Source organism: Momordica charantia, assembly GCF_013281855.1.
Source record: "Momordica charantia cultivar OHB3-1 chromosome 8 unlocalized genomic scaffold, Mcharantia_2.0 BLBB01000008.1, whole genome shotgun sequence".
Taxonomy (NCBI): domain Eukaryota; kingdom Viridiplantae; phylum Streptophyta; class Magnoliopsida; order Cucurbitales; family Cucurbitaceae; genus Momordica; species Momordica charantia.
The window spans coordinates 26923665-26951596 of record NW_028275166.1 but is presented as its reverse complement, the minus strand read 5'-3'; the positions used below and the strand labels follow the sequence as shown (position 1 = coordinate 26951596).

Below are 27932 nucleotides of genomic sequence, written 5' to 3'. Positions count from 1 at the left end.
CATATATCACTAATATACAATTTTTTTTTTAACATTTTTTTTTTTACTTTAATTAACAATGATATCATAGATGTGTATTAATGAATGGTCCATCATATATAATGGTAAAAGAAAAATTACTTTAAAATGTCTAAATAGACACACAAAAAAATTAAAAATTATATTTATATATTTTGTGCAAAATCATAATTTCTTACTATATTTGAAAATATGGCAAAATTACTGCCCACTAAAATTAGAAAAAAAAAATGTAATTTTTGAAAATTTGTAGATTTATCCATAACTAGTGAAAATGGAAAAGGGTAGTCAAAACGAGTGGACGAGTGGCACATCCATTGAACATGAACTTCCAAGAGGCCATTGATTTACTGTCGTTTCCTCCATCCATTTTCATTCCCATTCTTTGTCTGATTGTGTTGGCTTTCACGGGGCCATAGATTTTGCTTGTGGTTCCTATTTCTCCCCCCGCCTTTGCTTCCCCCTTTCTCCCTCACTGCAAATTTTGCTGCATTTCCTTTCCCCTTTCTCCTGTCTGCTCTCTTTTGCTTCTTTGAACAGGTTAGATTTGTTTGGCAGCGTGCTCAGATGCTCTCACCACCGCTTTTTCTTTGATGGGTTCTTTCTATGATCGTGTTTTAAGCTTTTAATTCTGGAATTCTGTCATCACCCTACTTTGATCTTCATATTTGCCGTGTTGCTTAATGTTAACTCGTTTGGTTCTTGTAGCTTAATTTTGATTGTTTTCTCTTTTGAATTATGCTTGGTGTCAAAAATAGAGTGAGTGTAGGAGTTATCACTCTTTGATCCTAGTATCTGAACTTTATTTCCATCCAACAGTGGTTTTGTTCCTGAAAGAATGAATTTTCCAAATGGCGAGCAAGATTCTTTCCTAAACTATTTGCTGATTTCCTTGACTGTGATGGACTTTTCTCGAATGAATGGGATTATTAGGAGCAACAAGCTGATATGATTCGCTAACTCATATGCTTTGTGACATAGAAAAAACTAATATGGAGGATCCCTCGTTTAGCAACATTACCAGTACTTAACTTTTCTTCATAACAGAAGACCCAAGAAAAACCTGATTTATAGCTTTGAGATTTGCTAATCCTAGTTCTAAACCACCCGAGAATGGTGAACCATAGTGCAGCTTAAGAGTCCGTTAGCTGCTTTTGTTGTGATGTACAAACCATAGTGTGAGAGTACTAATAGGGACAGTTTGGAAATAGTATTACTGTATTAGTTAGGGGCGTTATAATTAGGAGTAGTTTAGATATAAATAGAGGTAGTAGGGAGAGAATGAGGACATGTTTTGGATTAGTCTAGGGTGTGGAACTTGGGAGAGAGATAGCACTCTCAAAAGGCTATTAATATTGTAATTGCTCTTTAATTTTACAATATAATTATATTGTTACTTTCTTGTAATCAGGATCCTAACACATAGCTGTTTAGGCATATTTGTTCAGACCTGAATATTTAGAAAAATCATTACATCAAGTATGATTACCTAATTCATGGTTTGTTGTGAATGTCAATATTGTTGATCAACTGTGAAAAAATGGTTGATTTCCTGTTCCTGTAATCATCATCTAACCAAATGGATCTAAACTGCCATAAATGCGCATGTTTCATATACAAGCAGCTATTCGTTACAAAGGATAAATATTTAATTTATGCGTTCTTGCTTAATTTTAACACACCTGGTAGTTTTATTTGCTTTACTTATGTAGAGATCACTATAGATTATGTGTACCTGGTTTTGCTATGAGTTATCCTAAAAGCACATTCCTTGCTAATGCTAGGTTTGTCCCTTTTCCTCACTGATTCTTCCATGGCATTAACTGCAACCAAGGTTTCAAGCAGCCCAGTTGTCACCAGTAAGGCAACTGTATTTAATTCTTATGGAACTTTTTCTTCTTTATCCAAGTCAACAGAACATGAAAAATTAAATCCGTCAAGCTGTAGAGTTGACATTGGGGAGCTCCATGGATGTCTCTTGGCAGCAAAGGTTAAAGTTTCTAGTCTTGGGCGGCGGAACTCATATGGAAAACCTTTGTGCTTTACCCTGCCCCGAAAACCTGCAGTATTATGTTTCTCAACAGGAACTCATCAAACAGAAACAAAAGAATGTGCTAGGCCTAATGATAGTTCTGCAGGTTTAAGATGGTAAGATGATGCAAACGATCATTGGTGAATTTTCTGACATGTTTTATGCTAGATAGTATGGAGGATCAGGGGCTATTGAATGCTGATATAATCTAAAAGATGTAAATTATTTATCTCCTTGCCTTATTTTGTATACTCTCTCCTTTGTTGTTGTTAATGAAATCTTTGTCTCATAAAAAAAAATGTAAATTCTTTATTTTAAGAGTAAATATTGCACATTCAATCAATTTGTTGCTGATCTGTTTGCAATGGTTTTGAAGCTGTATATGATTTTGAATTTGTTAATAATCAGTGCAATCACATAATTGGCCATAGTTGTCAATTAACATGAACTATTACTTGTAGCACTATTTTGAGCTTGCATAATAAGATTACTTATATACCAAATCAGTGCCCAAACTGGAGACGATGAAGATGAGCAGCCAACTGTGCCTAGAAGGACCATTAAGTCCAACCAAGGAATATCTGAAGCCTGTCGATTTGCATACAATGATGCGAAGTTTGTAAATGAAAGGGCTCACAATGATATTGTTTTGCTTTCTCGGTAATATCCATGATTCAGAATCCTTTTTTTTTTTTTTTTTTTTGTGGCTGTAATGATATCTGTCTAACTGCTTCAATGAAGTTTATCAGCATCAATTATTAGTATTCAATCTCTTACATGTGTTTTAAATGATCATGATAGATTTAAATGTAATAGTTGAGACATTTTGGGTAATTTGATTTTGGGGGAAAAAATAATTATCCTGCTTATCATGATTAAATGAATTTTGTTCCGTTTGTTCCACTGTGATTGTATTTACATCTTTTCCTACTATTGTCAATTTGTCAGTGGCATAATGAGGCTGGATGCACGTGCACGTAAAGATGTTGCTATCCTTGGATCCAAGTTTCTTAAGCTTGACGGTATCCATTTATTTTAGATGCAGTGTTTCCCTACGTTGTATGCCTGCATATCTGGTCTTTGATACTCAAAAACCTGGAGGATCAAAAATTATTTTTATGCGTGTCCTAAATTGTTTTTCTGGGAGTATGTCATCATCATGTTAGTGTATATGTTTCTCTTATTGATTTGTTCTTTTTCACTACCACTTCTGAGCCAATTCACTTTCCATTTCCCTACCGCTTCTGAGCCAATTAAAATGGCATCCAAATTTTGCATCCTTCTACAAAAGTTGCTTAACCTTCGTGAATAGTGGAAGGAGGAGCTTTTTTCAGGCGGTCAGCAAGGACTTTAGATATAATCTTATAGAGGGAGGGAACCAAATTGATCGGTCTGAAATTGTTAACCGTCCATGCCCTTTCTTCTTTGGAATAAGGCAAACAAAAGTTTTACTCGTTCTCCTACTAATGATTCCATTTTGAAAAAAATCATGGAACACTCCTAAATCGGATTTCGAAGTGTTCCATGCTTTTTTTTTGTAAAACTCGTTTGTCATCCTATCGGGCCATGGAGACTTCAAATTACTCAAACCAGCGACCGGTTTATGAATTTCCTCCTGCTGGTTACCATCAACAGTTCTTCCTTGGATATTAACCATTGGACAAGGCCCCCTATCGGATATCCATCGGGCATGGGCTACGTCCTCTTTCACTGTAGAATCTCTTACCTGCCTACGGTGAGAAACAGTTCTTTTCATTCTATGTTTGTCAGCACCATGGATTCTTCCATCTGGTCAATCCAAATTTGGAATTGGTTATAATTTTATTCTCTATAGTTTTTTAAGTTTACTTTCCCCTTTTCATGGCATCCACCAGTAATATTCCAGCTTTTGAAATATGAGCTTTTTTCTTTTCTTTCTTTTTCTTTTGTTTATTTTGTGCATCCTAGTCTCATATAGCATATTCTTTTTGTCACTAGTAATTTTACAACATAACTTGTAGAGAGCCTAACTCCAATGTTCTGTGCACTTCCCCCTCTATGGAATTTGAATGTCATTCCTGTTGCTGGGTTGTTGAATATTCTTCCTGTTTCTAAAGTATGAAGTTGCTATTTAGTTGTGTATTTCGGCCTAATGGTTTTATTGGCTTTTTTCTGGTTAGCTCGAGCTAGAGAAGATACAGAAACAATTGACCGTAAAGTGAAGAAAAAAGCTGAGCGACTTCAACGCATTGCTACAGTATGTGCAATTTTGACAATTTTGTGTCTCATTTTGATTGAGTACTAAAGCTATTTAATAGGTTATTGAACTTCTATTCTCTTCCAGACCTTGAGAGAAAAGGCTCACTCTAGACTAAAAAGTGCTGCTGATGAGCATTGGAGTGATGGAGCCTTAGAGGTACCTTGGTGTATCCAAATATTCTTTATTGTAGTTACTCTTGATGTATGTATTGATGATGAAAATCTGTTCCAAGTTGGGAGATTATATCATTGGATGGAGTAGAGACTGCAGCCAGAGTCATAGTGGTGGGGGATTGATAGAACCTGAAATATATTGAAAGATAAAAGATAAACGAACTACAATAGCTACTAAGTATTAGAGGTACTTGGATCCTCCCCTCTTGAGATATCACGCAAGCGAAAACCATACTCACTAATTGGATACCTTCATTCTTACACCCTCACTTTATTTATAATACTCTCCGTAACAACTTTCTATATCTAATTACTAAGGTATCCTCAATACCCTACTAATATCCCTAATTACCCTTAAAACCATTCCTATCAGGGATTTGAAGTTTTTTCAGGATTTTTGTGGGCAGGATTTGGGAGGATGTTGAGTCGGTTGGGGGCTTACCATTTGGTGGAATTGTTTGCTGGGTTTAATCAGCACTACCATCTGGTGGACTAAAGAGACTGCTAGATTCTGATATAACTTGGACTAAATTAAACATATTCTGGCTGCAAGATTTTCAATGGCCAGTCTACTAGACTAAATTTTTCCTTAGATGTTTTATATGGCTTTGCTTTCCAATGGTGTCGACTTGCAGATAAGTTAGCTATTAGATCCTTGTTTTTTTATTCTTTTCTGGTCTTCTTCTGTTTCTTAACTGGTAGAATTAATGGAAATTTAATGTAATAGCTCTCATCGCGGGCTTCATAATTCCCAGGCTGATTTGCGGTTGGCCGATTTCCGTGCTAAACAGCGGGCAATGGAAGATGCCCTGATGGCTTTGGAGGTAAATCATTTGTACTACAGTACTAGTTTGAAGAACTGTAGATGATGTGAGCATGCCAAAGTTGGGCAAAACTTTCTTCAGTCATTTGATGTGGTTTTTAAGTTTTGCTATATTATTTTTTGCTTCCAAGAAAGATAAGATATGACCTTTCTCTTCTGTACTATATTGTTGCAGTTTGTCAAAAATATTCATGACATGATGGTGAGAAAGATGTATAAATTGTGAGTTATTTTTATGCTTGAAAATATTTCTCCCCATTTACTCCCTGTAGTCCATTTTCCAATATTGAACATATTTGATATCTAACCACAATATATGCAGTCCTCTGGCAAACGAAACGGGTTTTCCAACTGCCAATGACATGATGGGGCGTATAAAACTAGAAAAAAATGGAAAGAGCCTAGATTTTTTAACTGGTGAACTACCAACTGATCGCATTTCTGCAATTCAGGTATCTTTATTAATAGCCATCAACAATCCTCTTCCATTTTGGAATTTTTATCCATAACCACAATATTCTTCATCTGCTGAATGTATAGGAGATTTATTGGAGTATGGCCTCTGCCCTCTCTGAAGCTGATGGAATTGATTATACTGATCCAGAAGAGGTCTGAATTACCATGCGTCAATTTTCCAATAACATCGATAATGGTTTTCTGTTTGCTCATAAGTTATTTCTATCTCGCGTAGCTCGAGCTGTTGATTAGAACTCTTATAGATCTTGATGCAATGGATGGCAAAAGCAGTGTATCTCTACTTGCAGAATGTTCCAGCTCTCCAGACGAAAATACTAGGTACTGATTTCAGCTTCGCTAAACTATTGTCTAATGTTAATATATCAAGAAACACAACCAACTCCCAAATAAAGTATATTTAGTGGTGGAGGAGAAATTATTCGAGGGGTTGGAATAATATGGCTAATGATCCTACAGCGTTGGATGGATGAAATAGAATTTAAAACTGTATTTTGAACATGTATCTAATGGTTATTGAGCGCAAATAGATTTTGAATCTATATATATATATCCAACAGTTATGTAGCTGCCTCATTGAATAATTTTTTGTGGTGAGGTAGTAGTTTTGTAGGTATTTTGTTACTCGTGATGACTCATTTCTATAGATGAAGACAATTTTGATTCCCAATGAATAAAATAACCTAGAAGAATATACGGAGCTTTGATGGTAAGTGTTTATGATGTTCTGAGATACCTTCCAAGGTCGTAGGTTTAAGCCTCCACATTGAGAACTGAACTTGTTTGAGAACTGCACTTGTCAAGTTTTGAGATACTTGTGAAGATCTTGGATTTAAGCGTCCACCTCGAGAACTGAACTTGTCAAAACGTTAAACGTTTTGAGATACTTGTCAAGATCTTGGATTTTAGCCTCCAAATTGGGAGGTGAATTTAAAACTTTTATTGTTTCTCAAAGTTGGCTTTGGAGTAGGCGGCAAAGGCCTTTAAGTGATTGTGAAGGTGGATGAGCATAATGCAAAAAATGGACCTCAACGATCCGATTATCATAGAACATTAAACATTAAACATTAAATTCATAAGCTTGTGTTTTGTTTATAAATTTTGTGATTTTGATGAAAGTCAATTCAGAATACCGGGTTACAAAATCGACTAGATCATCCCTTGATGTGTGCTATTTTGCTGATTATTGGTTGATTGGGGTTAAATTTTACTGTGATTTTTGTTATGAAGACAAGCATTGGCCAATGCTCTGGCAGCAGCCCCATCCATGTGGACTCTTGGAAATGCAGGCATGGGAGCATTGCAGGTAAATCCTCTCCCTAGGATATAGTTTTACATTTCCATCTCACGAGTTTATCATCGACACCTGAATCAACATTCTCGTTATATCGTAAAATAATTGTCAAAATGTAAGAAGATATCAATAAAATATAACTAACATGGACATAACATTAACGATAAGAATTTTTAACTTGTTTAAAAGGGTGAGATGCTTATTTGTTACTCTAAATATATCTTATCAACATCAATATTTAAAAATTTAGTCTCTCTTTTCTCTCTGTCTCTGATGCTTGTTTGTTCGTTCGGTTTTGCAGAGACTTGCAGAGGACAGTAACCCAGCAATTGCTTCTGCAGCGTCCAGCGCCATTAAAGAACTGAAGACACAGTGGGAAATAGAAGAAGGAGATAGCTGGAGCTTCACACTCAACCAGAAGGCCACCATGGAAGCTGATGATGATGATTCAAATCCATTTTGAGAAGAAATCCTTATTAGGAAGAACAATCTTTAACTGTAGATAGCTAAATAAATTGAAGGGCATAGGGAAAGAAAAACCCTAATCATTACAATGTGATTGGTGGCTGGTGTAAAAGAGGAAACTGAGCCATTTCATCTCATGGGATTTCTCTTGTTCTTATAAAAAAAATAAGGAAATAGTTTATTTTTTCTTTTTTAATCAGGAATTCTCGCATTTTTAATCAGAACGAGGGAGGTGAAAATACGAAAGAAATATAATTGGGATGAAAAACGTCTATTGGCTAATGGATAAGACCAGAGGTGTTTTAAACCTTTGATATAGGTAGGGTATTAAATTTTCTGTTGACATGTCAATATTTTCAAATATGTCCATCAGTTCGATATTGGTATTATTGCAAAATAATGATGGAATAATGCCAATAATAATCATAATAATTGGTAGGATATTAATAAAATCACATTATAGATCTAGTATAATATTAAAAAAAATTTAAATTATTTTAAAATGGTGACGTATTCATTTGTTATTGATTCTTTTTATCGTTATTATGATAGAGACATCTAAAATTTGATATAAGTTGAATTCTTATCGGATGTAATTCTCTTTATTTATATAATATAATTTGATTCTATTTTTGAGAAATAAGATTAATGAACAATATAATCTTATTATTTATTAAGTTTAAGATGATTTAAAATTTTAGAATTAAATGTGTGACACAACTACATAACTACAAAGGTAAAAAAAAATTTAAAAAAAGGAATAATAAAATTTTTAGGGTAGAGTATGTTGATTTACAATTACATCATCATAATCAGACTACTTAAATTAAAATTTAATCAATTTCTATTTATCTAAAATGTAACAATGTTTAGCCAAAATGACTAATTTGGAGCATATGGTTAATCATTAAAGGTTAAAAGACACATTTGGTCCTTCTACTTTTACTAAAGTAACAATTTAATCCATGAACTTTAGTTTGTAACAATTAGTCCCTGTACTTTTACTAAAGTAACAATATAGTCCCTAAACTTTTACTAAAGTAACAATATAGTCCCTGAACTTTAACTTGTAATGATTCTATCCCGGTAGTTTAAAATTCGTAACAATTTAGTCTCTATCGTAAAAAAATTATTAAAATTAAGTGTTAAATTTTATCATATAACAATTTAAGCTTTCTAATTTATAGACATATTTAGTTCCTCTTTAGTTTATCAATCTATATATTAAAAAACTTAACAAAACAGTTTCACGATAAGGACTAAATCGTTACCAATTTTAAATTACAAGAACTAAATTGTTACATATTAAGGTTCAATTACTACCAATTTGAAAGTATAGGAACTAAATCATTATTTCAGCGAAAGTACACGGACCAAAAGTACTTTTTAACCATCATTAAACACGTGCGATCCATCCCCTATTATTACTTAGTCAATCATTAATTACCAATAAAATTAATTAATATAGTGAATCCGTAATTAATATTTGATAACTAAAATAAGACAGTTAATAAAATAAAATCATGTGATAGGGCCATGCAAATATGAAATATAATTATTATAGGGCCATGCAAAGATGGAAATATATTAAAAAAATAAATTAAGTTTGTGTATGAAAGTAGTAGAGAAAGAGAGAATCATAAGGATGACAATGGGGTGGAACAAAGATTCCTCGCATGGTGATCGGGATCCCAACGAAGAAAAATTCATGTCTCGTATATTATTTTTATTTTTTAAGAATTACTTAATTATATTGTTTTTTTAAATTGAACTAATAAGTTTTAAAAATGTTTATTATTTTTAACAAAAATTTAGTTATAAAAGTAAGTAAATATATGTATAATATTTAAAATTTATGGTTGGGAAATGAATCGGGATGGGTCAAAGGCACAGAGGAAAATGCAGTAGAATTTTTGTTATCAGAGAGTTTTACTCACATAAATTAATTTAGTGAATTTTGAAAAATAACAATGAAATGAAATTTATTGGCACATTTTTTCTACCTAAAATATTATTAATGCTTATTTATATTAATACTATCCAGTCAACCCAATTAGGCTAAACATTTAGTTATAGTCAAACCATTAATCGCTTCAAAAAATTATTTAATGAGATATTTAGTGGAACATTAACTGCCCATAAATTTATGATATATTCCATTATTGATTGCCTATAAAACTTTATTATATAGCCAATCATTATCTACAAAATTAAGTGATAAAGTCAATAATTTATTACTCATAAATTAATTGCTATAGAGTATTTATTATTATTATTATTTGACTAAAATTGATATAGAGTATGGTAATAGTATATGTGTGTGAATAACTATATAATGAGTTTTTTTTTTTTTTTTAGGATGAACTATATACTAAGAGTTATTTTCAATATATATATTTATTAAGGATTAACCTTTTAGATGAAACACTTTTTTATAAAATGTGTATTTTACTTTAAAATGTTACTCTAAAAAATCATTCCAAAATCAGTAAATTATTTGATACATGGGCTCCAATGAAACTATTTATCACTACAAAAATATTTGATACAAAATCAATTTTGCTATTTATTAATCACGTCTCTCTCTCTCTCCTCTCTCTAATTTGAAATTCCAATTCCCCATTCCTTAATGCTGTCTGGTCCCATGCTGCAGAGAAAAAACAGTAATATTGGATCCTCACAAGTCAGAAGTACTGATTCAGGAAGCACTCTGTTGAAAAGATCCTTTCAATTATCCATCTTCCAAACATACTAAAACAGATCATTCAATACCCCATCAAGTGGGCCAAATTGGCCTTTGACTTCACATAATCAATATGGTCCTCAACCATCTATCAAAAGTACATAAACTGGGATGGGAGCACAGAAAATGAAGCCATCCTAGCCTTTTAGACTTATCTATCGCTCGGTTTTCTTCAGATGAAGCTCGTCCACTTCGGATGAAGCTCGTCCACAAAAGTACAACGATAACTTTCATGAATCGCTGCTGCTGTCTTTCTGCTTCTTCGTTATGAAACTAATCACTTTACCCCATTCTTTTGAATCCCAACCTAACTTATTCCTGTTAAAGACAACGATACCTCTCGTATACCAAATATCTCTCCAATAACCCTCACGTTTTGCTTTTGGTTTCACCCAAAAAGCCTCATACCAAAGTAAATAGTTGTCCTCATCTATATATCATGATCACTTTCGTACCCTACGTTGAACTTTGTTTGCACATCTTGCAACCTCAACAATTCCCACAAATAAGTTAAGTACGTTTTGACAAGGAGAAAAACCTGGTCGACAACAAACATAGTTTATGAGCTTTTATCGTAACAGCTTATCAAACATGTGACAAACTCACACCCCATCCATTTTAAATAGGATTTGTCTAGTGATGCACAAGCAATCTAACCCCATATGATTTTCTCGTCTCTTTTGTAGGCTTTTTAAGATATTTTCGCATGTCCTAGCCTATGAGAGTCTGACACTACTAATCCCTTGTGAAACAACTATTTGGGCTTTATTTAGTTGTCAAGAAACTCAAAGACTTGTCAACATACAAATGATTGAAACACTAAGAGAGATTATGATTAGCACAGGTCAATGTTCACTTTGTAAATTGGAAAGCAACAGAGCCTCACAAGCCACTACACCACATTTTACATGAATTACACCCACACCCACACCCACACCCACAACAAACTAATACTAGTTCTACATCTACAACTGCTCACACATCAACAGAGAGAGAGAGAGAGAGAGAGAGAGTCAAGGCACTACCAATTAACACTGCACTGCAACAGTCTACTGTTGAACGCCAACTTCAGTCAATGGAGCCTTCGCCTTGGGAGGCCGACCTCTGGGCCTCCCGCTCGGTGCTGGAGGTGCTGTGATGGACGTTGGCCGAGCCAATTTCCTCGGTCGTCCTCTTGGTTTCCCAGTCCCAGAAGATACCTTCATCGTCACTGGCTTCGGTGGCTGTGGAGGTGCATTGGGGTCCTTAGGTGGGCGGCCTCTGGGCTTTGGTGGGGATAATGCCACATTGGACGGCAGAGGCACCTTTGGTTTTGGAGGCCTGCCACGCCCCCGCCGGGGAGGTGCCGTGGGGTCCCTTTTCATGTAGTTGTTCTTCCAAAACACAAGTTCCCCACTGGCTTTCATCATGTTCAAATGGTGTGTGAGCAGAGATGAGTGCCCAGTGGGCAAGTTTCCATAAGTTGATTCTATGTACTTTGATATCGTGGATTTGTTGGAGCCATTGTCACTATTCAATGCTTCAATAGCCCTAAATATCATCTGCAATATCTTAAAAAACCTCCATCAAAAATGGTGTTCCAACCTTATTTTTACTTTCATGATCCATTTTTATCATCTTCAATGGTTTGAAGATCTAAAAAGAGATTTCAAATCAAAATACTTTTTTGTTTGTTTTTTTTAATACAAAACTTTCATTGAGAAAAATGAAAAGAACACGAGCATATAAAAAACAGCCTTACAAGGAAGCCCACTAAAGAAAACAACTCCAAAAAAAGAACACCTATCTGATAATTACAAAAGCTCCTAGAGACGGAACCCCAGGAACAAGTATTAAACCTAGTCAAATCCCAGATAATTTCCACGGATCTCTAAAATGTAGTGTCAAATCATATTTTTACTAGAGATGTTGCCTTGTTTCAGAGTTCTAACTACAAATCTAACCTCTTCATTCTTTAACTTCTCATTTACATCAAAATATCATATAGCTCAAATCCTCTTCTTTTTTTTTTTTTTAAGTTTTAGAGAATATCCGAACAAAAATTTGTACTCACATTCATGATTCATCTCAAATCTTCTCTCATTTCAAATAAAATTCAAAACTAAAAGTCATTTCTCAATGGACGTTGGAAGTGAAGTATAATTCAAAAAGAATAATAGGAACAAATCATCAAGGGGAAGCTGAATGTCTTTTCGCTCTTCAAAAATCGCATCTAACAAAAAGTATTTCAACAGGAACTGAAAAAATGAGACCCTCAGCTGAATTAACCAAACTTTAATGCCTCTCGAAACAAAAAATAACAATAATAATAAATCTCCGAATATTTGCTCCAAAAGAAATGCCAGATTCGATAAGGAAATGCGAGAAAACTCAAGGAAAGAAGGATGTTCCCCAGTTCATCAAATCATCAAATCATCAAAGAACAAGGAAACGAAATTCACTCACAACACACAAAATTAAAAACAAATCACAAGGAACCCTAATTTAAGAACAAATTTACACACAAACTCACAAACCCAGAACAAATTCAAACAAATTGGAGGCAGTGAGCAGAACATGAGGAAGAATTAAGACAAAAAAAAAAAAAACTGCAAAAAAAAAGTTACATCATTTTTTCTTGGTGGGTGTGTGAATTTGTAATAGAGAGAGAGGAAACGAATGTACCTCTGGGTAAGGGGGGAGTGATGGAGGTTTATTAACTCCTCCAGTCGCCATTGAAATTTGAGATGCAGCCTACAGAGAAGGGGGAGAGTAACCCACAAAGCAGCTAGAGAGAGAGAGAGAGAGAGAGAAACCTGCTTCTGCTGTTGAAATTTTTTTTATTTTTTTTTTTTTTTGCCTGTAACTGTTTGATTTGAGCACAGATTTGCGAAAAGGGATTTTGAGAAATTTTCCCCTTTTTTTTTTTGGTTATTAAAGTCTTGATTTTTTTAATTTTTTTTCAAATTTTGATGTGAATTCGTGATGAACAGCTGGAATCTTCTAATGGATGACGATCGGACGGTCCGTGATTGGCGATCGGAGTTCTGCACGGATTGATGACGTGGTACAGTCTTTTTGAAAACCTAGTTCGGCGGAATTACGGTTTTGCCCCTATTTATTTAGCTTTCAGCTGGTGAGATGAGACTAGGGATACCCGTTGGTCCCTCGCAAGTGGCAAATGCAACCAACAAAGATTTTTGGAATTGACCACTTAAATGTCCTTTGATTATAATATCATTTTTTTCCTTTTTCTGTTTTCCTTTCCAAATATATAATTTAAATCCTATTTTAGTTTTCAATTTAATCTTTATAATTTTAATATATAAGGATTGTTTTTACATGGTAATGAAGTTGTATTTTCTTAATTGGCTACTTGGGTTAGCTATCTATATTAAATTTGATTTAAGTGAAAAAAAATAGAACAAGATAAAAGATAAATGGATTTTCAAGCCTTAGCTACACCATCACACTAAGCCTAAATCATATGAATTAAATTGAAATTGGATAGAAATTAAAATTAAACTTGAACTATAGTCAGCAATAGCCTTTTAACTTTCAAATATTATGTCAACTTAAAAAGACATAAGTAACGTCGTTATCTGTGAAAGTTATAATGTTCATTTTATAGTCATATTATATTTCTAATACTATATTCTAAACTCTATTATAATTCATAAACTTTGCATAAAAAATATCTCATTATTAATTTTTTATTGATAAATATATCTACTGAAGAGTCTGATACTTAACTTACTACATCTAACTTCAAATACTTCTTTTGGTAGAGATTTATTGATTTGATAAATGAATATATATAGGTTTATATCATGAATTTGATAAATAATTTACTATTAATGAAAGTGATCCAAATGAATTTTTATAGAAAATTTAAAGATTAAAACAAAATGTTTGTAAGTTTTAAAGGTATAAAATAAATATGAAATTTTAGAAGTCAAAACAATACCTAAACCTGAATTTATATACTATGGTTTATTTGATTCATGATATATATTTTAAAATTACAATCAAACTCTAGAAACTAAAATAATAATTTCCAAAAACGTCTAATTTTGTCTTCTAAAAATTCAAAAGATGTTCGAAATAAAAGCAGAATAGTAAATTATTTAAATATTAATAATATCTAATGAGAATCACCCAGCGCCTGTAGCTCAGTGGATAGAGCGTCTGTTTCCTAAGCAGAAAGTCGTAGGTTCGATCCCTACCTGGCGCGCTTCGTGGAATGAAGTTTTATTTTATTTTATTTCATGCATTCTTGAAAAAAAAGGTTTTATTAAAATTTTATTTAAAGGAAAATGAAAAATTACAAAACCGGTCCCATAACTGTTTTGGTTTTAATTAAAAGTTGAAATATATTTGATATTTTAAATACTAGGAAATAAAAAATAAAACATTATAAATAAATTTTAGAATCGTAAAATTAATAGGTCATTAATTCTTCATCAATTATTTTAATAAATAGATAACTTAATTTAAAAAATGTGTATTATCATATTGAAATGGACAGGTAAACATGTATTTTTAGTAAGCAAATTAACTGACAAAATAGTAGAAAATAAAAAATAAATTAGTAAGAATTAGTTTTAAATTTGAGAAATTAAGATTTTTTTTCTTTTTTAGTAAAAAATAAAATCTAAATGTTGTTAATTCATAGTCAATAATTTGAATAAATAGATTACAGGACTATGAAAATGTGTATTAACACATTGTTGTACTGGTATACATCTAACTATATAAGCAAGTATTGGAGGAACGAATATTAAATAGAAAAAATAATAATAAAATGTCTCCGGATAATATTAAGTAACCATACCAACACAATGAATCAAGCTTATAAATAAAATTATAAAATTATAAAATTAAGAAGTTGTTAATTACTTGTCAAATATTTGAACATAAGGGACCAAATTTTGTTTTTATGTAGAGACTAAAACAAACATTTTTTAGGTGACTAAAAAATTATATTTTAAATATTAAGAATTAAGATAAGTATCTAAAAAGCAAGATTTTAAATATCGATATAGATATATTAAAATTTTACGTTTTAAATATTAAGAATTACGTTTTAAATATTAAGAATTATAGAAATATAATTGAAATATTGATAAAATGTCATGTCGATAGATATTATTAGAAAAATTTTAAAAATAAAAAATTCATAACAAATATTTCAATTAACAAATAAAAATCTCATCAAATTATTAATATAAATATTATATCTCTATAGTAATATTTTGTTGATATTTATATATTTTGTATATCTTTTTGTGACACTATAGAAATGTCGATTTACTCCTTGATATTGGTAGCGGTAGTAAACTGACATTTAAATGTCGACATTAATACATGCCAAATAGTTTAGGGAAAAAAACTTGAGATTTAGATTTTTTTTTTTTTTTTAATTTTATGAAAGCAATCCGACCAATGTAGAGAGTTGAACTCAACCAAATCGAGTCATCAGTTTCCACTTATACTCCTTAATTTGACTTTAAAATCATTAACAATTATTGTATTTGTTTCTTTACTTTTATTTATTTGTTTGTTTTTACTTTTAATAGCTAACGTTCCTAAATTGTTTTGGAGTTAAATTTTCCCTACCAAATATATATGCATTTATGCCCTTAAATTGTTATTAATGATTTTACATTCAAATAACTTATTTACATATTTTTGGGTCCAAAAAGGACTTCCTTTATATTTTTCAATAGGTCAAATGTTTCCTAAAATTATAGAAATTAATTTGGAGATGTCTTCAAATTAATATTGGGCGATTAGTGTAAAATAATTTAAAAATAATTACATTTTCCGACATTATATAGTATCGCTCGACTTAGTTTTCAATATCTTATTATAAGGAAAAAATAAAATAACTCTTATTATTTTCTATAATATAATATTCCAATAGTGTTTAAATTTTATCCCGAATCAAATATGCTAGACCATGTATAGTTTTTTTTTTTATTGTTCTTCTTTGTTTTTATAATAATTTTAACATGAGTTAATTTAAACACACGACGTAGAAAGAAACAATAATATTTTGTTGATCGGGAGAAATATCAAATATTTTTTCATTATTATAACAATCATTCCATTCCGGATAAAATTAAGGAACTCGCTTCGCTTTACTTGATGAAGGATTACTATAAACTTCATTATTTTATTAATTCGAGACATTACAAACTTCCTTATTTCTTTATTCTCTCCCACAAAATATTGCATCTCTAAAAGAGAGCTATATTTTTATGAAAAAAAAGAGAGCTATGTATATTTAACTCATACAACAATATTTGATCATTAAATTCAACGATAAAGTTAAGAAAAGTTAATTTGATAATCAAATTGTTCTTAGTTGAAAACAATCTAAAAGTACCGAAGGGAACTTATATTCATTTCACATCACTTGGATCACGACTTATACTGGTACATATTTGCATTTTTTTAAGTACACATACATATTAGATTTAACATTCAGCTTTTACTTAATACAACTTTTGAAATACATGCACATATGACATAACTATTTTAGATATTACCGATATTGAATCTATTTATATTTTGCTATAATATATCTAACTTGATAGTAAGAGTCACTACAACAAATATCACATCGACTCAAATAAGTATCTTGTTTTGAGAGTTATTGAATGTTAATAATAGATTTTTCAACATATACAATAAGTTTTTTTGGTTTAAAACATAAATAAAGAATTAAATTCGATTTTGAATAGTGAGATAAAAAAAATGAAAGAAAAGAAAAGTATCAATTCAAACCTAGTTGTTCAAGATAAGATACACATCTTAATATTACTAAGTTGGATAGTTCCTTGATCAAGAAGAGAAACAAAATGAAACGATAAAGGGTAGTTTCTTTTACTTTAGACATTTGAAAGAAGAAGATACGGGGAAGGGTAGTTTGGACATTTCGCAAGTAAGTCGAGTAGTCAAAAAGGGGAGAAAATATTTCCGATGATCGATTGATTTTGATTCGATGGAAAAAATATCGTGGTCTTAGTCGCGAAGGATGCGGTCGTGTAAGAGGATAAATTTTTTTTTTTTTTTTTCCAAAAGCTCGACGTGCCAGAAAAAGCCAGTTTTTTTCTTTTTAATAAACTCCACAATATGTAATGTAAATTATTTGCCAATGTATATATCTTTGATATTAAGAATTATGCATTGAGTTAAAAGAAAATAATTTGATTTTTTAGAGCCCACAACATCACTGAAACAATCTTCATAATCACGATCTAGAGATCTAAGTGATAACTAAGGTCAGTTTGATAAGTATTTTGTTTTTGGTCTTTCTGTTGTCTGTTTTTCCCAAAATAAAATGTTTGATAAATATTTTTTGGTTTCAAAAAACAGAAAACAAAACAGGGTTGGTAACCATTTTTAGTTTTATGTTTTTAAAAAGTTAGAAAATTGGAAGTATATATTAGAGAGAAAATCTATCTAGAATAGAGATGACAATGTTGCGGTGTGGGGCGGGAGTGAAGATGCACTCTCCCATTTTCGTGCTCGTGAAAATCTATAATCCACCATCTCCACCTCGTTCTTCGGTTCGGAAATCGAGAACCAGGTTAAATAATCTTTATTGGATATTCACGAAAAAAGTTACCGATTCTGTAATTATTTTTAGAATTTTTAAAAAATGTGTAATAAATATATATTAATTATTTTTAGAATATTATTTAACATTATAAATAATTAGTTTTAAAAAATATTTAATATTTTATTCACAATTTACTAAATATGTTAATAAAATATATATTAATTATTAAGAAATGGAATCGGGAACGGGTTTGGGACATGAATTTCCTATTTTTGGAGCAAAGACCTAACCTTACAGAAATTTTTGTGTTCCCTAATGTAGAAACACAAAATACAAGTTTAGACGGATGGAAATAAGTTTTTTAAAGAGAAAATTTGGAGAGATAAAGAAAAAGATTTAGAAAAGGGAAATTAGTGAAAGAAAATTTAAATACAAAAAGATACAAATTTTAGAGAAAAAAGTAAAGTCAAGAGGAAAAGATAGATTAAAGAAAAAAAAAAGAAATTAGAAGGAAAAAGAAAAATTATAGTGAGAAAAAATTTAAAGAAAAAAACAAGATTCAAAATATAAATAAATAAAAAGATAAATAAAAGTTATAGTGAAAGATAATTGAACGAGAAAATGAGATATAATTTTGAGATATAATTTTTAGAGGAAAACTAGATTAAAAAGAGAAAAAAAAAAGTTTTAAAAAATGAAATTGTAGAGAGAAAAAAGTTCGAGAAAATATTAAATTTTTAGAGAGATAAATTAGAGTGCTCTGTTAGAAAAAAAATAAAAAAACATGAAGATGAAAATTTGAGAGAGAAAAATAATAATAAATATTTAAAATATGAAAATTTTAGAGAGAGGAAAATAAATTTTGTAGAAAAAAATTTAGAGTGAGAAAGAAATTTGTTGGATATAAATGTGAGAATGAAAAAAAAAAGTTAGTATGAAAAGAAAAATTAGATTTTGAATAACAGAAATAAGTTTTTGAAAACTACATTATTTTTTTTTAATTTACATAGAATTTCAAAATTATTTTTGAAAAACCAGAAACAAAAAATTGAATCCATTGTTATAACCTCCTGTATTTTAAAAACTAAAAAACAAAAAACAGTAAAAAAATGGTTATCGGTCCTAAATATGTCCTTTTTTTCTCCTTTGTTGGACTTCTAGTCCTCTACATCTCCATCTTTACTCTCATTTTCATAGTTCTCCTGATGTATAAGGGTGGATGAAGATGAAGCTGTACTTTTTACTTATTATTGTCTTTGTTTTTAAGAGTGTTGTGGAGCTCATTTGTGCCTTTATTTGCATTTTTATGTACTTCTATCACCTTCTAGATTGATAATTGATGTGTTAATTAAGTTAAATTCATAAAGATATAGAACGTGTCCTTTGGTTGATAGGTTATGTTAACCTCAGCTTTGACTTGGTACATCAAATTGTTTTAGATATTATCTACTTTGGCTCTTCCGAGTCTTAGTCGAGCCACTAGTAAAAAGTCAGTCTTCAATGACAATTAAATTCTGTCATTAACGTAATTTATGACAATTATCTAATTGTCATCTATTAAGGTCAAGAAAGAGGAGAATATGACAAATTTGAAAAATTATCATTAATGCATTTACAACTGCAGTTATACTTTGTCATGAATAGATTTTCTTAGTGTCACTAAAACAATCAAATATTTTTGCCATCCTGTCAATAAATATCTAAAGGCGACATTTTATAAATTGTCGTGAACTAGTGTTCAACAACGGTTAAAGATTGACATAAACTTTGTTTTAACGATTATTTATAATTGTCATGAAAACTTTTGTAGTGATAGTTTTAATAGTCAATATTGCCAGTTTTAACTATCACGAAATATTGCATAATGACAATTTAAAAATGTCATGCAACATTAAATAATGACATTCGATATATGTCACGAAAAGATTTACAACGACAATTTAAAACTATCATAATATACTTAATAATGTCAACATTTAATTGTCAAGAAACGGTTTTGAATGTTTTTTTTTTTGTCACGAAACCTATTTTGTTGACATTTATAAATGTAATTAAAAACCGCTTTCCATAGTTGTACCTGTACCTGTCAATTGTGACATATTTTACATACAAAAACATATATATCCATTAGTACACCAACCCACCTACAAATTTAAAGTGTATACATATAGTAAATTATATATACATCAACGAAGGTTTTTCACGTCCATCAACCCTGTACATAAACAAACTATACCAAGTAACTACTAACCCAACAAAAAATGGCCCAACAATCAAAAACAGGAGAAAGGAAGATGAAAAAGGTGAAGAACATACAGGACTACAACTTTCCTATACGAGCATTCAACTCCTAACCAAAAACATGGATTAATATCTTCTTTGTGATCATTCCAGTTAGATAAAGCGCCAAATGGATCATTCACAACTCTCTCTCTCTGAACTTGAGAAGAGTCAAACCTACAAAATAGAACAGAGCAATTCAAAAACCCCTTCAAATATCACCTCTGATTTCATCAGAACAGAAGATTAAAAACCTTAAACTAAAGCCTCCGAAGAATTCACGAAGATCAATTACCTTCTTCATCCAGCGACCAACACAAATGAAAACTCTGAAACAGCAAACTCACTACCACCAACCCATAAACCCGCAATCGATTCCTAAACCGATGGATATTCCGATTCTCAACCTCACCCATTTCAAAACCAAAATCAAAACAAACGGGGGACTGAGTCCAAGGGAAAAGAGGGGTGCCCGGGCTTGGTAAAAATTATGAAAATGAAACGTCTGTGCCACGTTTGAAAGCTTGGTTTTCGAAAGATTGATGAGAAATGGATCATGTGGAGGAGTCGGAGGAAGAACAATCAAAACAAACGCTGCCTTGTGATGAAATGATGGATTTTATTGGACTGGGTCAAGCTCAAGCTCATGGTCAAGCCGCTTCTTCGTTAGACTTTGACATAAATTTTTGTTTCATGAAGATTCACAAATGTTGCTTGAAATTTTATAAACCCTACCTTAAAAACTTGTGAGCCTAGTGATGAGGACATTCGACCCAGCAAGAACCAATCTCAAAGAATTTCAAGAGGAATAGGGGAAGCGGCAAAGACACGAGGAAAATGCCCCCCCCCCCCCCCCAGCCCACTCCACAGCCCCCCGCAATCCATCAGTTGCAAAATAACACATAAGCATGGAAATACTTACAGGTAGACCACATTACTAAATTGAGATAGCAGTCATTATAACCTCATGCAAGGGACGTGATGCACGGATACTTTTGTTCTAAATGCCAAATAGTTAAAGTTAGTTATCATTTACCAACTCGGGTACTTCCAGTATGAGAATTATATACAGGTCATTTAATTATCATTTGATTTCTCTTACCAAATCCAAAACATCTATTAAGCTATTCTCTGGATCATTGAAGTATAGCATAGCTATATAAACCAAACTTAAAATAAGGCAACAGATTGAAAGGAATAAAGATATTCAGACCTTCTTCTTTGAGCTTGTTTTAAGCACTCTCCAGGCCACTTGTCAACTGACCAAACATTTCAGCTCTTACAACTCCACGCATATCTCTCCTAGTGGTAGAAGTCTTGGAATTAATCCAACCCCAAATCTGTCTCTGTGGACAAAATAAAAACCAAAACTTAGGGAAAACAGACAAACTCTCAGAACCAAGTGAGCTAAGTATATGACACGAGGAAAAAAAAGAGTATAATCATTACAAGCACTCAACACATAAAGACATCAAAAGAACACTCAACACATACTTGTCTCTGCATAAATTCCCTCTTCAATAGCCTTCCTCTTATTCTCTCTGTCATTTATTACGACTAGAACACGAGTTGCACCACCAAGGTGTTTCTGATACCACTGAGTAGCCACACGAATTGCTGAATCACAATGTTGGAGATAACAGTCAACATCATTTAAGTAAGTATTTCCCACAGTTATTAACTTTTAGGGGAAAAAAAGTTATGAAAACATGCAAAATAGATTGACAGTTACAGTAAACAATGAATTAGAAAGTAAGTATGGATGGACGTATTTGAATATGTATCATAGGTAAATATTGTATAAGTGGTAAAGAGAGGATGAATAAAAATATATGTAGTTTAGCTTCAGCATATGAACACTAAAGCATCAGATCTCGTAATTTCAAGAGAATACCTCTATCATTTCGATCATTTTTACTTTCTCCACTCATCTCCTTAACATATGTATCCCTGCCAAAACAATGATTTAAAGGAAGCTCAAAAATATATCCACCATGAAAGTGCATGTTTTTTCATATAGATTTTAATACTTCATGCCATCTGATATTACAAAAAAATTTATAGTGGAACACTGCGTATTAGAGTTGAGGGTTCATTTTCTATCCAAAACCTTAACATCGCATCTCATTCAACCATTACCATAATCAGCCTCATCCCTAGAAAAGCTCTTGTAATTGGTTGTTTCTTTCAATTTTTACACAAGGTACATAAAATCACTTGCTCAATTTACGTACAGGTTTGAAGTTCAAACCAAAGGCAGCAACAATCAACTGCTTAATTGGCTTCACACTTCACAGATTCTAATTATAGATTGATATTAGCAAATAGCAATATCCTGAATTCCCGTGTAACTCAGAAACATAATGAGAGAGGATAGATTTTCAAACTCCAACCAAGCGTGAATTTATACTATTGTCAAAACAAAAAATAAATAAATAACATTGATAAATGTTTTAAATTTACAGTACAATATCAATCGTAGATGACTGTCAAAGGCAGCATTAGTGAAAGGGTAATCAAGAACCTACTTGTGATGCTTGTTGGAGAAGACAAAGAATCTCCTCAGTGGATTACTGCAGAGAGCTCTAACTCTATTGTAAATAGACAAGTTCTTGTTCTTAATCTCGTCCAGCACAACTGATAGCATAACCACGTCATCAATAGCCGGATTCTCAAGCTTAAAAAAAAAGTAACGATTAAAAAAAAAGGAAAGTAATGAGATGTATAAAATTAGACCCAAGATTAGTGATTTACCGACCTTCATCACCTTCACAGACTTCGTTTTTTTCACAAACGACTTGTTATGCAACATGTTTACTGACAGCAGCTTCAACTCTTATTTTCCGTGCTACTCGCAGAACCCTATATCTGAACTACCCCCTTCGTTAAGATGAAGGACCTCAGGGCCTACTTGATAAACTCCACTACACACTGAAAGCTACAAGAACAATCATGAATTTGAGTCAGATTCTTAAATGAGACAACTCATTAATTTTCTTTTCGGAGTATGGCAATTACCCAAAAGCAAAAAACAACCTAAAAGATTGGCGAATCACTAAAACAACAGGAAATTGCGGCAGAAAAAGTACGAAAATCAACATAATGTCTACAACTCAATGAACCCATCACATATAAAACCAATTGAAATTGCCAAAACCGCTAACCCAATACCTTAAACCAATCGGACAAGCTGGAGAACCAAACAATGACGAATTTAAAAACGAGAACCGGAAGACCGAGTACCTGAAAATCAAATTTGTAAACAGTGAGGCTTGCAAATAAGCAGCCAGAAATACTTGTAGCTGCTTCCTTGAATTGTGCGATGAGCTTGCTTTTTGAACTTGGAGTGGGGTTTATTCAAATCGTAACAAGGGTTGTGCGTCGCAATCCGAGGGAGGAGAAACGTCGTTCGGATGCTGTGGGAAAAGTGGTGGGCTGGGCGGCTGCAACAAGAGGGAGGGAGAGAAGAAGAAGGAGAAAGGGAAGGTAGGGTTTTGGTTTCTTTTAATTTTTTTTTCTTTTTCCCTTTTCGTTTTCCTTTCTTTTCTTTTTTTACCAAAAGAAATAATAAACCAAAATAATGTACTCAAGACATTAAACAATAGCGTAAATCTTCATCCATTTTTGTTAAACCAATAATAAAATCAAAAAGGAAAAATTGATTTACAAAAACTTTGAATTAAGATTTAATTAAAGATCTCTTTCCAAAAATTTGAAAACTTAATTTATCATAATTCGATAAAATTAAACTTAATTTTAATTTATCCAAAATTAGAACTCTAAATTTAGAAACTATAAGAATTTAAATATCAGCTTAGGAAAAAATCAAGAACGCGGGGCGTTACAAACTACCCAAAAAAAACTTTCTTCCTCGAAAGTTCGAGATCGCACTACTCTAAATGTCGGGGCATTACAAAAGTCTGTCACAATTTCAATCTAATTGGAGAGAGTCATTTCAATTTCATCTCTAAACTATATGGGGGATTGCGAACGACAAACCTACGGAGCTCAGTGATGGCAATGAGGCTGGGCGAAAAATGCAATTTATTTACTATTTAAAGAAATTGTAAAAACCTTTAGTTTGGTCATTATTTTAAAAAAACAAAAATTTTAAAACTTTTTAATTTAAAAACAAGAGTATACTTTTATAAATAACATATCTCCATAATTAGGAAATTCCACTTTTCTCGACTCTTTCTCAAAAAAGTCGAGAATTGTAATATTTGAACAAAAAAATTAAAAATAATAGCGTCCAACAATTTATTAAAATATTCGTATAAAGTGTATTATGCCGACTTTTTTCTAAAAATAGTCGGGAGTGGTAATTTAAAAAAAAAATTAAGAATAAACTTTGTCCAACTATATATTAAAATAGTCCGGAATATAAACCTCTCCCAAAATTTCAAAACCCGTCAAAAGTGGTAATATATAAAAACAAAATTTTTATCGGAAAAAACTCATAATTCTTGTATCGTTGGCAATTGAATATATGAATTTGGATCATCAAGGTAACGAATCTTGAACAACGGCACGAGGAAGATGATGTTTGGTGTGTCCATAATTGAAGTCCATTGGGCTAAACTCGGGACCGAGTAGGAAGGGGACAATTATGCATGGTAAGAAGCAGATCACTATACCAAATACAATTTTCTACTTATTTCATGAGTATTTGGGGAAACTATTAATCATAAATCTATACTCGATACAACCGGAGGATCCCGAGTAACTAATATCATCCATAAAACTACAGTTTTTCCGACTGAAATTAAACGTGCTTAAAATCATTTGTGACACTTTTTGTATGTCGTGGATTCTCAAGATGGTTTAGGTAACTGTCACAGAATACTTGAAATTTGTTTATTTTTATTGACAATTATAAAATGTCATAAAAGATGAAAATTTTCGTAAATTGTCGTTTTTTTCCGCCAAAATCGCGCCTCCACCATTTTGTGACAATTTTTCACTGTCATTGCAAATTCGGTTTTCATGACAGTTTTTAACCGTCATAAAACTTACAAAATCCGAAAAATAACGTTTTTTCCCGTCAAAAACGCGCCCCCATCATTTATGAAGTTTTTTTTTCTCCAAACTTTTTTACTGTTCACAACTGTGATGGAAGACCACCTTTCTACCGGTGAGCTTTGTTGAAGATGGATGTTTTTGTTGAAGATGGATGTTGAGTAGGACGATGAGGTAATTTTCAAGTAATATTGAATACAGTTTGATACATCAAATGAAGTATTGATTTATTAACTTCCATGCAAGTAACGTGTGATGTTTATCTTACCTTTCTGCAGGACTTCTTTTTTTATCATTCTATTTCTTCTTATACAAACCAATGGCTACGCCTGTGGATATCTCACGAGAGGCTGTGATAAAGAAGAATAACCGTAAGAAGCTCAGAGCACGACGTAGGGCCCGTTGTGGGCGTGGAGCAGGTGGGTCTTTTAATGGTGGAAGAGTAGTGATAGGGTCGGTTCGTAATCTCAACATAAATGCACGACCATCTGCTTGCTCAATTAGCTTTAAACTGTCGATATTTAATGCATATATATGCTTGAGAACCTGATATTCCTTGAAAATACATGCTCATGGGGATCTCAAATAACATTACTATAGTAACTCTAAAAGAAGATGATCAGTAAAATTGTTGTTCTATGGAGAATCTCATTGCGGCTCACTCTCTTGTCGGAATCGTCATCTGGTGTATTTGTACCATTATCTTTGCAAATATTGAATACATGTGGGTTATATGGGTAACTTTCAAAGGACTGTCAAGAGTGGAGAATTATATTATTGTCGATTAATAAGCTGATATGTGTTTTCCCCATCTGGATTCTTATCAGCATGCTTTCATCAGCCCCCACGCAGAATGAAGAATGTTCAATGGCAGCATGATTTACTTGAAGACAGTCTTAGAGCTTCAGGGATTTCTGGAATTGAAATTGGCACAAAGTTGTACGTTTCCGACTTGAATTTTGGGGTGACCAAAGAAGACATAATGGTACAACTTAAGCCATATATATTTGACTAAAGATGATTTCGATTAATATTCTCTTGTAACCTTACGGTGAACTCAGGAGTTGTTCTCTGCTGTTGGAGACCTGAAAAGATTTGCAATTCATTATGACAAAAATGGCCGTCCATGTGTAAGTTCCTACACTATCTTTTTGTAAAACTTTCCAGTAATGTGTTGCTGTTTGGCTTTTTAGTTTTTCCCATATCAAGTATCAATGTTATTTTTGTAGTATAGACTCACAAAAATGGAGTGAGAGAATTCGAACTCATGATCTTTTGGTCAGAAATAGGTGTTAATTACCACTGAGCTGAGCTAAGTTCATATTGTTGATACTAGATTACATGTTATGAATTCAAAAACCAACTTCTGCTGAATGTAGGTTTAAACCCGTTGGTTTGGTAAGTTCTTTAGATTTACTTGTTCACCCCTAATTCATATTTAGTTTCTTTTAAGTTGACATGGAATTTATCCGCAAATATGATAATTGTTGTACTTGGGCTTAAAATGTGTTCTTAATTGGATTATGGATGGTTCTCTTAACAAGCTTTAGTTGGCTGATAAACTTTCCATTGTTCATTAAAGGGCTTGGCAGAGGTGGTATATACTCGTAGAAGTGATGCATTTGCTGCTCAGAAGCGCTATAACAATGTGTTACTGGATGGGAAGCCATTGAAGATTGAAATTCTTGGTAACAACTAATTGATTTTATCCTTTTTTTTTTGGCTTCATCTTGGTGTAAATATGTACCTCCTTCCAATAACTACAACTTGAACTCTCTTATATCTAATTGGAGAAGTTTTTTGTAACTTCATTGGATAGGATTTGTTATTTTTTGTAATGTGATGCTATCAATGAAATTCGTCTCGTATCCAAAAAAAAAAAGATTGAAATTCTTGGTGATAATACTCACGTGCCAGTTTCTGAACGTATAAACGTCACTGGACTGTTCTAACGTTTGTAGTATTTTAGTTTTTTTTTCCTTTTCTTTTCTTTTCTTCTGACAAGAAATAATTTCACGATGATATGAAATTATATACAAAAGGGAAACCATGAGGGATTTAAAAAAAGCTCTCCAATTAGATAGCAATGAAGTAATACTATAGTGATGATTTCTCTCTTCCTTTGATGTCCCTTTACCCATTTATTTTTTTGCATTTTATAACTAGTGACCCTGGGAGGTAGAAAGTTACCGTATTTTATTCTATTTCTTTGTCATTTTTATCTTGCTACTTTTAAGTTGCTTTTTATTCCCCAAGGGGAAATTATCATCTGCCTCATTCCCTAAGGTGACATGACTGGGATTTCAGGCCAACAATAAACTCCATTCTTATTACCAATGAAATAGCTGGTGAGTTGATAAGGAGCAAGACTCAATGATAGATTCTTTGAGTTAGACTTCGGAGAGGCCTATGAGTTAGTCGATTAGGACTTTCATTGAAAGACTATGTTCCGAGCATAAATGGTGGAATGCAACCCTTCTTTAAAATCCTCACTTATTTCGATAGTTTGGAGTTTCAAAGCTCCTAAGAAGATTAAGGTGTTCCTATGATCTCTAGCTCATAGAAGTCTTGACATGCATGATTTACCCAAAAGAAGTGCAGCAATTGGTTGATTTCTCCCTCGGTGTGCCGCCTTTGCATTAAAAGTACTGAAAATATTGATCATATTTTCACTCACTATCAATTTGCGGCCAGAGGCTGGTATTTTCTCGTAGGTCAAAACGAGTAGATGACTCGCTTTCAGAAGTTCTCCATGGTTGGATGCTCCCTAAAAAGGCAAAATTTATATAGAAGTGTGCCTCTAGAGCTCTTCTGTGGCACATT

The 27932-nt window shown here is 32.2% G+C and overlaps 4 protein-coding genes and 1 non-coding gene across 9 annotated transcripts; 3 read left to right on the top strand and 2 right to left on the bottom strand.

The window, feature by feature from the left end:
- Positions 1–394: 394 nt before the first annotated feature.
- LOC111013238 (senescence-associated family protein) lies at positions 395–7714 on the top strand. 3 transcript variants are annotated; one of them, XM_022287647.2, is made up of 14 exons: positions 396–558; positions 1803–1877; positions 2004–2166; positions 2558–2710; positions 2999–3072; positions 4210–4286; positions 4374–4445; positions 5218–5286; positions 5461–5507; positions 5608–5737; positions 5826–5894; positions 5977–6080; positions 6990–7065; positions 7355–7714. In XM_022287647.2, the coding sequence occupies exons 2-14, from the start codon at positions 1832–1834 to the stop codon at positions 7514–7516; spliced, it is 1242 nt and encodes a 413-aa protein (XP_022143339.2). In that variant the 5' UTR covers positions 396–558; positions 1803–1831; the 3' UTR covers positions 7517–7714. The 3 variants fall into 3 exon arrangements, with proteins under 3 accessions (XP_022143338.2, XP_022143339.2, XP_087983813.1); XM_022287646.2 differs by having other exon boundaries at positions 395–558; positions 1803–2166; XM_088127687.1 differs by lacking the exons at positions 396–558; positions 4374–4445 and having other exon boundaries at positions 1803–2166.
- A 3355-nt stretch (positions 7715–11069) lies between these two features.
- LOC111013192 (HMG-Y-related protein A) lies at positions 11070–13158 on the bottom strand. 2 transcript variants are annotated; one of them, XM_088126850.1, is made up of 2 exons: positions 12926–13158; positions 11070–11811 (listed from the first exon to the last, which is right to left on the bottom strand). In XM_088126850.1, the coding sequence occupies exons 1-2, from the start codon at positions 12974–12976 to the stop codon at positions 11311–11313; spliced, it is 552 nt and encodes a 183-aa protein (XP_087982976.1). In that variant the 5' UTR covers positions 12977–13158; the 3' UTR covers positions 11070–11310. The 2 variants fall into 2 exon arrangements, with proteins under 2 accessions (XP_087982976.1, XP_087982977.1); XM_088126851.1 differs by having other exon boundaries at positions 11070–11802; positions 12926–13152.
- A 1243-nt stretch (positions 13159–14401) lies between these two features.
- On the top strand, positions 14402–14474 carry TRNAR-CCU (transfer RNA arginine (anticodon CCU)). The gene has a single exon. It is a non-coding gene; the product is annotated as a tRNA-Arg (tRNA).
- Positions 14475–19955: 5481 nt separating this feature from the next.
- Positions 19956–23603, bottom strand: LOC111013318 (exosome complex exonuclease RRP44 homolog A). Of its 2 annotated transcripts, none has more exons than XR_002601662.2 (7): positions 23334–23602; positions 22849–23028; positions 22619–22727; positions 21985–22040; positions 21585–21707; positions 21304–21436; positions 19956–20267 (listed from the first exon to the last, which is right to left on the bottom strand). XR_002601662.2 is itself a non-coding variant. In XM_022287751.2 (7 exons), the coding sequence occupies exons 2-6, from the start codon at positions 22900–22902 to the stop codon at positions 21414–21416; spliced, it is 405 nt and encodes a 134-aa protein (XP_022143443.1). In that variant the 5' UTR covers positions 22903–23028; positions 23334–23603; the 3' UTR covers positions 19956–20267; positions 21304–21413. The 2 variants fall into 2 exon arrangements, 1 of the variants encoding a protein (XP_022143443.1); XM_022287751.2 differs by having other exon boundaries at positions 22619–22767; positions 23334–23603.
- Positions 23604–25692: 2089 nt separating this feature from the next.
- LOC111013215 (THO complex subunit 4D-like) lies at positions 25693–26970 on the top strand. Its single transcript, XM_088128144.1, has 4 exons — positions 25693–25833; positions 25937–26094; positions 26171–26239; positions 26692–26970. Exons 1-4 carry the CDS (start codon positions 25725–25727, stop codon positions 26806–26808), a joined length of 453 nt encoding a protein of 150 aa, XP_087984270.1. The 5' UTR covers positions 25693–25724; the 3' UTR covers positions 26809–26970.
- Positions 26971–27932: the final 962 nt, after the last annotated feature.

Excerpts from the sequence above, each read along its gene's own strand:
- LOC111013238 (XM_022287646.2), top strand. The coding sequence starts at position 1,832 with ATGGCATTAACTGCAACCAAGGTTTCAAGCAGCCCAGTTGTCACCAGT. Across the intron at positions 5,895-5,976 it reads ATTATACTGATCCAGAAGAG|CTCGAGCTGTTGATTAGAAC; the intron begins GTCTGAATTACC and ends TATCTCGCGTAG. Across the intron at positions 7,066-7,354 it reads CAGGCATGGGAGCATTGCAG|AGACTTGCAGAGGACAGTAA; the intron begins GTAAATCCTCTC and ends TCGGTTTTGCAG.
- LOC111013192 (XM_088126850.1), bottom strand. The coding sequence starts at position 12,976 with ATGGCGACTGGAGGAGTTAATAAACCTCCATCACTCCCCCCTTACCCA. Across the intron at positions 11,812-12,925 it reads CACTCCCCCCTTACCCAGAG|ATATTGCAGATGATATTTAG; the intron begins GTACATTCGTTT and ends AGGTTTTTTAAG.
- LOC111013318 (XM_022287751.2), bottom strand. The coding sequence starts at position 22,902 with ATGTTGCATAACAAGTCGTTTGTGAAAAAAACGAAGTCTGTGAAGGTG. Across the intron at positions 22,041-22,618 it reads TTCTCCAACAAGCATCACAA|GGATACATATGTTAAGGAGA; the intron begins GTAGGTTCTTGA and ends TTGTTTTGGCAG. Across the intron at positions 21,437-21,584 it reads GGGAATTTATGCAGAGACAA|AGACAGATTTGGGGTTGGAT; the intron begins GTATGTGTTGAG and ends TTTTGTCCACAG.
- LOC111013215 (XM_088128144.1), top strand. The coding sequence starts at position 25,725 with ATGATCAGTAAAATTGTTGTTCTATGGAGAATCTCATTGCGGCTCACT. Across the intron at positions 25,834-25,936 it reads TTTGCAAATATTGAATACAT|CATGCTTTCATCAGCCCCCA; the intron begins GTGGGTTATATG and ends GATTCTTATCAG. Across the intron at positions 26,095-26,170 it reads TGACCAAAGAAGACATAATG|GAGTTGTTCTCTGCTGTTGG; the intron begins GTACAACTTAAG and ends CGGTGAACTCAG.